At 44.0% G+C, this 8,082-nt stretch overlaps 1 protein-coding gene and 1 long non-coding RNA gene across 8 annotated transcripts; one reads left to right on the forward strand and one right to left on the reverse strand.

Annotated features, from left to right (window-relative positions):
- The first annotated feature begins 981 nt into the window (after nucleotides 1-981).
- On the forward strand, nucleotides 982-2,257 carry LOC147441649 (uncharacterized). 7 transcript variants are annotated; one of them, XR_015184330.1, is made up of 5 exons: nucleotides 1,017-1,195; nucleotides 1,464-1,506; nucleotides 1,599-1,688; nucleotides 1,860-2,025; nucleotides 2,122-2,257. It is a non-coding gene; the product is annotated as an uncharacterized LOC147441649 (long non-coding RNA). The 7 variants fall into 7 exon arrangements; XR_015184328.1 differs by having other exon boundaries at nucleotides 1,284-1,688; XR_015184329.1 differs by having other exon boundaries at nucleotides 1,287-1,688.
- A 32-nt stretch (nucleotides 2,258-2,289) lies between these two features.
- On the reverse strand, nucleotides 2,290-5,825 carry LOC147441650 (aspartic proteinase nepenthesin-1-like). Its single transcript, XM_086483203.1, has 2 exons — nucleotides 5,112-5,825; nucleotides 2,290-3,390 (listed from the first exon to the last, which is right to left on the reverse strand). Exons 1-2 carry the CDS (start codon nucleotides 5,568-5,570, stop codon nucleotides 2,290-2,292), a joined length of 1,560 nt encoding a protein of 519 aa, XP_086339329.1. The 5' UTR covers nucleotides 5,571-5,825.
- Nucleotides 5,826-8,082: the final 2,257 nt, after the last annotated feature.

Raw genomic sequence — 8,082 nt, forward strand, 5'->3', positions numbered from 1 at the left:
GGCTAAAGAGGTTCACAAGAAAGAGGAAAATGCATCAATGATAGATACTTCTTGAAGTGAATATTTAAAATTTGTCGTAAAGGATGTAGAATGGACCTTTAATGCAAAGTATCAATATCGCCCACATATTAATGATTGGCATATATTGTTGCCTATGTGGATCATGTGTGGTCCTTTGATAGTGGTGCAACCAAGTAAATTATGTCTCATTGTGATTTCTTAACTTTTTTCAAGACTGCCCCTGAAGGAAATAACGCCACATGTACCAACAATGCCTCTTATCGAGCCATGGGAGTTGAAAATGTTATAATATTCTTGCTACAAATGGCAGTGCTTCCACACTTGTTGATGCTCTTTATGTACTTGGGGATCGAGAAGAATCATTTCTCGATATGTACAGTTTAAAACACTTGGTCTTGTAGTCAAGATGGTTGATGACAGATGCACTATGCATGAACTCAGTTTCGATGATACTATTATACTTTATTTTGTGGGGGGCATAAGCTCAATGCTTACAAGAAATGTGTAGGAGATTTAGCATTGGCATATTTTGATTCTAAAGCTTTTTAGATGCAGACCTTTAGCACACATGTTTTGGTCATTTGAATTGTTTCAAATTGTGTGTTTGCAAAAATCTAATATGTTTGTTTTGTTGCCCCCTTTTGTGAAATGGTTGAAAGATGTATGTGAGGCTCTATTCTGGGCAAAATGGAGTGTTCTAAGCTTCCTAAGGATTGTTCTCTGAGGCTAGTTGCACATTGCAACTTGCCCATTTGGTGATATATGTGGTGCTTGGTATAAACTATCTTTTGGGAGTCATCTACACTTCTTGACTTCTATTGTTAATGATTACTTCTTGACTTTTGTTGTTTAGGATCGCATGGGTATATCCATCTAAGGGAAAGCCCGTAGCGTTTATGTCTCTAATCGAAAAGAACTTTTGTCCAAAAACTTGGCAAACCTACATATGAGACATTTAAGAGGTAAACTGACTAAAGTAGAAGGTTTTCATACTAATGCTCACTAAAGTTTTCTGAATTCTGTAGGTTTTCTCACCTTTAAATCTCAAAATTTGTAGGTGGGATTCAACTAAACCTAGGTACAATTTCTATGTATGGTATTTTGTTTGTCCAAAGGAATGTACAGTCGGATCAAGTGCGCAGGAGCAGCTGCGAGAGGGGCGCTTCATTTGCAGGTAAGAGTTTGTATTTTCTGGGGTTTTGTTCTGAGTTGGGCCACTTTTGAGAGAGATGTTATCGCTGGTTCTTCTCATTATACAAAAGCAGTCGGGCCGAGCCACTTGGCTGATTACTGTCAGAGAACTGCCCAACAGAGGGACGCAAGCTTTGCTTCCATACATGCCATGCTTAAATCTGAGGAATTCCATCAGCATTTGTACACCTCTTTGATGGTCGCTGATTTTTGTTGTTCATGTCATGATATATATCCGTTTTATATAATAGTTTCTATGGCAAGCGGTCCCAATAGCGTTCCATCACCTATGTGGTAAGCTTCATGGCGTGTCAGTTGCAAAAATTGCTGCAAGTATATGTGACCCTTATCATCTGGAAAATAAACTAAGTTCTGTTGCCTAACAGTCCATTCCAAGGTGCATGACAAGGTCAATATAAACATCATTTAGAAGAGAAGCTTCACTTAGAATGACGAATTTTGAAGTCCTGGACGAGGTAAGGGCTTGAGCAAGGTCAAACACATGTGCCTTCAGTAACTTCAGATACAATGTCACTGTAGTTACTACAGAGCATGGTGTGGAACTTTCATTATAAATGCTGCGTGTTCTTTAAGAAATTCGCACATATTGAAGTCGTATGCTAATGAAATACTCTTGGTTTCTGCAGGCTCTTCCAGATACTTTGTGTCAAGTTTAAGCTATATCAATGAGGGTAGCCGCAGGAAGGGGATGTTACAGATAATGATGAGTGGGACTTCTTTGGTTACATCTTCAACAAATGATGCACAATAAATATTGTTACAAAGAATGTATGATTTTCTTCTTTACATTGGGTAAACTTCTGAAGCTCTATGTAATCAATGAAGTGAAGACAAGAACCTAAAAGCGATTGCTGAGAATGTGTGGGTTTGATCCACTTGTGTTTGCAGCATCCAAGCTGTTTAGCTTGGCCATGCGTTGAAGCAAAATTTGTATGTGCCGAATGTGAGGGCTCCCTATTTGGTGAGGATTACAACCATTGAAAGGGCCAGGCCTTAAGTAAGTGAACCTTTACTCTGATGAACAGTTAGCAATGCGAGGGTGCCCGTCGTGTTGGGCTAAAGAATGAGGCTGAGCAAGGCTGGAATCACCCAAAGAGTTCGCCAAGAGAAGAGCCACTTGATGCTATGAACAGAGATGCTACCGCTGGAGCTGCCTTGAAAGCAAATGTGGGGTGCAAATCCAATGCGGGAATTGGCAATGTCATACTCTACAAGGAAGTTTTGCTGCTGGAAGTTCCCAATGAAGTTTCTGCCGCCAGAGTCAATGGGCCCTGCATTGTTAAATGCCATGCAGTAGTAGTTATTGGTGGTGTCCCGACCATAGAGACGGAACAAGTGGTTTGTGTTCAGGTCAAGGTTGAGGTTGTCGACAAAGTGCAGAGTGACATTAGGAGCCTTGGGGGTTTCTCTTTGGCCAAGGGGCACTCCATAGCAGAGGAGATCAGAGTTGCCAGCGTCTGCTTTGGTAAAGGAAGAGTCGACCGCAAGACTAAAAGCCTCAGCAACAATAGTGAAAGCTTCCTCAACAAAGCTTGTTAGGGTGGTGCCAGAGTCGATGATGGTGCCACCTGCTTCACCTTCCGGGGAAATCTCGAAGGCAGAGGAAGGGATATCAAGTAGCTGGCCATCAACACTAATGCCAGTCATGTTCATGTAGTAGAATTGGGATAGGAAGGCAGAGGCATTATTTTGAATCATGGGGGTGTATTTGAGTGTGATGTTGGATGTGAGTGGGGATGGGCCCAGGGTCAGATAGCCAGAAACTTTGGTGGATTGGATGCGGTCAGGTAAGCAGTGGGCAAAGACGTTCACATCAAGCTGAGTGATGAGAGAAAAGGGACCGCGATCGAGCCCCATCAGGCCGGATGCATTGAGCTGTGACTCTATTCCATTATTGATGTAGCCACACCCAAAAAGAAGGTCCTTGTGCTGGGAGGCAGACGCTCCCAGGGTAGCCATTCCCACAGTAAGTGTGTCCCTTGAGAGATAGCCACTGCTGTTACTTTTGTCCCCATAAGTGACGTGGTAGAAGCAAAGCCCGTTTGGATTACAGGTGGTGGCTACGCTATCATCTCCAGGGCATTCGTTGTCAGTCGTACACCTTAGAAAGGAAAATGAGGTTGATTTGTTTGGATTGAAGATTTCGTAACCGTCAGCCTGCATAAGAGCAGGTTCCAAAACAGCAAATTTAGCAACAGTGTTATTCTTAACAGAAGAGGCTGTCTACGGTGCAGTCCAACATCCCTCTCCATCATTTGGTTCTAATTCAGCTATACTTTCAATACTTCCACACCATTGTAGAAAGAAGGAATGGGTTTCTGCATGATAGAAAAGAGCCAACTTATTGAGGGGCATTCGAGGACCTTTTGAGTGAAGTGTGGAGCTTTTTACTGCAAATTCCATTAAATCATAATGTAAATAGACATCTCTAGTGGAACCAGCCATATAATGTTGCTTTCATTTCGAGATTTATCCTACCACATATGTTTCCCTCTCAAGTTTTAAAACTATTGAAAACGATCGAGGCAGCGGGCTCAGCCGTTTTACCTTGTCATGCATATGAAGATACTCCTCTAGTGACCCATAAAGGGAGTCAGGGACCTCATTCTGTATATCAGAGCATCCTTGAAGACCCTTCTTTAGAATGGACCAAATGACCCATGTTTGTGCAAAGCAAGATTTGGCAAGTTGCGGACACAATGCACATGGGGGCCAACCATGCTTAGTGGTGGTGTGTCCATTTTTTAAGTTTGTAGGTTCATTGGACACTGGGGACAATCACTTTTCAAAATGTGTATCATATGATTATTATGTATATATTAGAGGGGGATGGGGTTTTTTGGATAGGCACATAATGTAAATATAACACGTATATAGGGGTTTGAATGCATGTGATATCGGGAGCTTTTGATGTGTCACTGCCCAGAGAGAGAGAGAGAGAGAGAGAGAGAGAGAGAGAGTTGAGTGAAGCCATCTATTCCTTAATTTAATCTAGCATCTATCAATGTTATTTGACATGAGTAAAAATGAGGTAACCTTATGTCAAGCTACATTCACTGTCACGTACAAATCTTACGCGTTTATTGCTAATGAAGTTTTAAGCTTGCAAAAGTAAATGCACTCTCATACACCTTCTGTCCTGGTTGGCACGTTGAACATCCTTGCAGCAACTCTAGCTTAGCGGTGATCAAAGCCATGATGCACATCTACAGTCTGGCAATAGTCTTTTACCCCCATCAAACATTTCTAAACACCCACCGTGCGTGCTGTTAACAAGCACTTACATGTTGTTATCCGCATATCCTTGGCAGTGACTCTTGCCCTCCTCCCTTGGACGATTGCCCGCTGGGAAAGGACGCCTAGTATTTATAGTTAAACTTGTACAACACAGCCAGTTTTCTTCAAGGCAAGCTCAGAATTTAACCGGGATTTTGCAATTTTAGCCAGTTAAAAATATAATAAATCTCTGGCTTTTGCGAACATTGATATTGACATTTGGTGTCTCATTTGTTTTGGTACCCAAATTAATTACCGACAAACATAATACGTGTACATGGTCTATATTGATTTTTGTTGTTTGAGATACAAGCAAGAAAAACGACTATTGTTTTTTTTCTCCCCGGGAGGAGGGGTGGGGGGGGTGGTCTTATCTCTTGCCTAGAAAGCTCTCTCTGTCTCTCTCTAAGGCTGACCTGAGCATCCTCAAGGACCCCTAGTACTCAGCAATACAGACTTTGTCTTTTCTCAAAGACGAAGCAAGGCTCTCTCTCTCTCTCTTTCCCCCCCCCCCCCCCCCCCCCCCCCCCCCCCAAAAGCCGCTGGGCCAAGCACTCAGCAAGGAACATTGAGAAATAACAACAGTGATTATGCAGACTTGCCTGAGCGCCACATTCGATGCATGGCTGGCATTGGATCCACAAGAGCTGGCTACCAGTGTCGATGATGACGGCGGTGTCAATGGAAGGGGTACCTATATCAAAGACCGCAAAGAATTGGCCAAAGGGCTCATTCAAGGTGACAATCGTGCTCTTCATGTCAGGAGGGATGGTGTTGTTGGATGGATTAGAGTCATTAATTTGTGTAGGGGTAGGGGCTGCCATAATGTCAGAAGTGTCCAATGTGCTTCTTGCTTGACCTGGCCCCTTCTTGTATTCCCCATTTTGCAAACTTCTGTGGTATACAGGAAAAGTAATGCCCCCCTCCCGCCTTCTCAATTCGTCACGAAGCTCTGCCAAAAGTCGCCGTGCAGCGGTAGTGTCAGCCCGACAAGATGGTAGGACAAAGACTGCAATTGCACATCCCAGCAAGAGGGCACACGTTAGCAGAGCTCGCTGCATTACTGCGAGCGAGAGAGAGAGAGAGAGAGAGAGAGAGAGAGAGAGATAGATAGAGAGAGAGAGAGAGAGAGAGAGAGAGAGAGAGAGAGAGTCTTACATAGATGATCAAATGCGCGTCTCTGTGTGTGTGTGTGTGTGTGAGAGAGAGAGAGAGAGAGAGAGAGAGAGAGAGAGAGAGTCTTACATAGATGATCAAATGCGCGTCTCTATGTGTGTGTGTGTGTGTGTGTGTGAGAGAGAGAGAGAGAGAGAGAGAGAGAGAGAGAGGGGTATGTGGGTGCAGGCGGAGAATGAGTGAGAAAAACAAGGTGGGAGTTTCTGAGAAGACAAGGTCGCGGGGAGAGCGTCTTCGTGCGCGCGTTGTGGCGCGTCATGCGCGGCCCGACCTCGCGTGCACGTTCCCACAGCTTCCCTTCCATTGAATCGGATCTCTCGCTCTCTCTCGTAGACTTCCTTCGCCCGTTGACACGGGACTCGCTCGTTCATGCAAAGCATGGAGATGTGAGGGCCGGCAAGAAGGGTCCCGTTTAACTTTGAAAGGTCTTACCTATAGCAACCTGACAAAGATTATCAGCAGATGGAGAGAGAGAGATAGAGACGTCTCTTAAAGACCAGAATGGGCCATGAGACCACACCTAGGTACAACAACGTACAATTTCCTAAAGAGTCTCATGTGGATAGATTGCAAAAGCACATCACAAGTGCACAGAGCGTAGGGGTGGAGTCCATAGGGGTGCAGAAACATGGGATGTAAGATGGGCTTATTAGATGGCAATACGCAATACACCATAGACTTAGAGAGTTGAGTCGCGTCCGCTCTAGTGGGGGAAGTGGGGGGAAAGGAGCATGGCAAGTCACGCCTCCTCTCTAGTTTTGTGAGAGAGATTTTGAAGGGTTTAATTTATGCAAGCTGGAAGCTTGTGATTCGAAATTGCACCCTACAAACAGGGAGAGGAAAGGTCTTCCAGAAATGTAGCTCATCACCTATGTTTTTCTCAGCGCTAGTAGGGGGAAAATTTCTATTCGAAATGCAGCCATACTTTTCTCATTTTTTGATATTAGAAAGTGAGCTCCTGCCATTCCTCCCACTCACCTTGGGTGCGGCTTGGCCCCTAGTCATGCTTGGCCAAGAGTGAACCCTAATGAGCATAAAGTACTCCATCAAATATGAATTATTGAAAGATGTAGAGCTTCCAACTCAACCAGTCAAGCTCGTTCCTGTGGCATGTCTATTTTGGAATCTATCTTATTTCTCAATGGTTTCAAATCATTGATATTGTTCACCATTTGGCTCAAAAAGCTACATTATACCCAGGGTCACACATAAGTAACAATGCCGTTTGAAAATTATTGAAAATCTTTTTTTCTTTTAAAATGCAAGTCCATGAGGAAGAGATCCTTATTTTATCAATGGTTTCGAGTCATTGTGTCAGGCCAAGGGCAAACCCAGGGGGGTCACGACCGTAGGCCTCATCCCTTGCATGTTTTCTGCATGCTCATGCAAAAAAGGGGAGTGTTGAGAAGAGAACCCCTTGCTAGGCAGGGAAGTCACAACTGAGAAGAACCGTGTGCAGGATGGCTTGTGTCAGGGAGGGAGACGGGCTCCATCTCCACCAAATCGTGCGCCATCAGGCTCAGTGGGGTCACACTATGCTGAGGACCACTTCACATCATAGGCTCGTGGGTCGCTGAGCAACACAGTGGACTCTCTCTCTCTCTCTCTCTCTCTCTCTCTCTCTCTCTCTCTCTCTCTCCCGATTGCGCCATAGCTTCTTTGAAGCTTTACTTTCACACTTAACGCCCAAGGTCATAAAGCCTTAGGGATTTTTTTTATTTACCCTAGGAGGTCTCGCATCAGCAGCATGGGCAGATTTGTCGGAGCCGTACACGATCGGAGTGATGGGAATGGGACAATGCTAGCTAAGGTGGGTGATAGAGAAACATAGTGCAAGTGTGTGTAAGCAAGATTATCACTCAAGTGAATTAGGTTCCAAGATAGACTCAGCTTGGACTCATAAACACAATCTTGAGTATTGACTTAGCTTAGCACAGGCTCACCATAGACAAGCATGTAGTGCAAACTTGAACTCTGTTGTTTATTCATGAAAGTGAGCTTTAAGTAGCTCTACAACTTGACTCCTTTACATGTGCTTGACTTCTTCACATGTGGGACTATTCCACCTTCTCCCTCATTCACTCGGAGTCTAGGACAAAACCCACCTTACAATCCTCCTTTTGGGATTTGACTAAACAGATACATGGAAGATTCATTATCCACTAAGGATAACAAAATGGTATCTACACAGGATGGCAAAATCCACACAGGAAAATAAAAGTCCTCCCCTACAAGTAGAGAAGCTGCAATATTCAAAGTATGTTGTCATAGAAGATAATGTTGTTCTCGCCTTTGTCTTCTTCTTCGTCCTCTACCATATGAGTTGATCCTCTGACATGTGTCTTCTCTCTGTAGCTTTTGTTGTGGATGCTTTCTCTACTCATATTGCCTCCATTT

The sequence above is a fragment of the Adiantum capillus-veneris genome, chromosome 15 (genome assembly GCF_014529385.1).
Source record: "Adiantum capillus-veneris isolate H3 chromosome 15, ASM1452938v2, whole genome shotgun sequence".
Lineage (NCBI taxonomy): Eukaryota > Viridiplantae > Streptophyta > Polypodiopsida > Polypodiales > Pteridaceae > Adiantum > Adiantum capillus-veneris.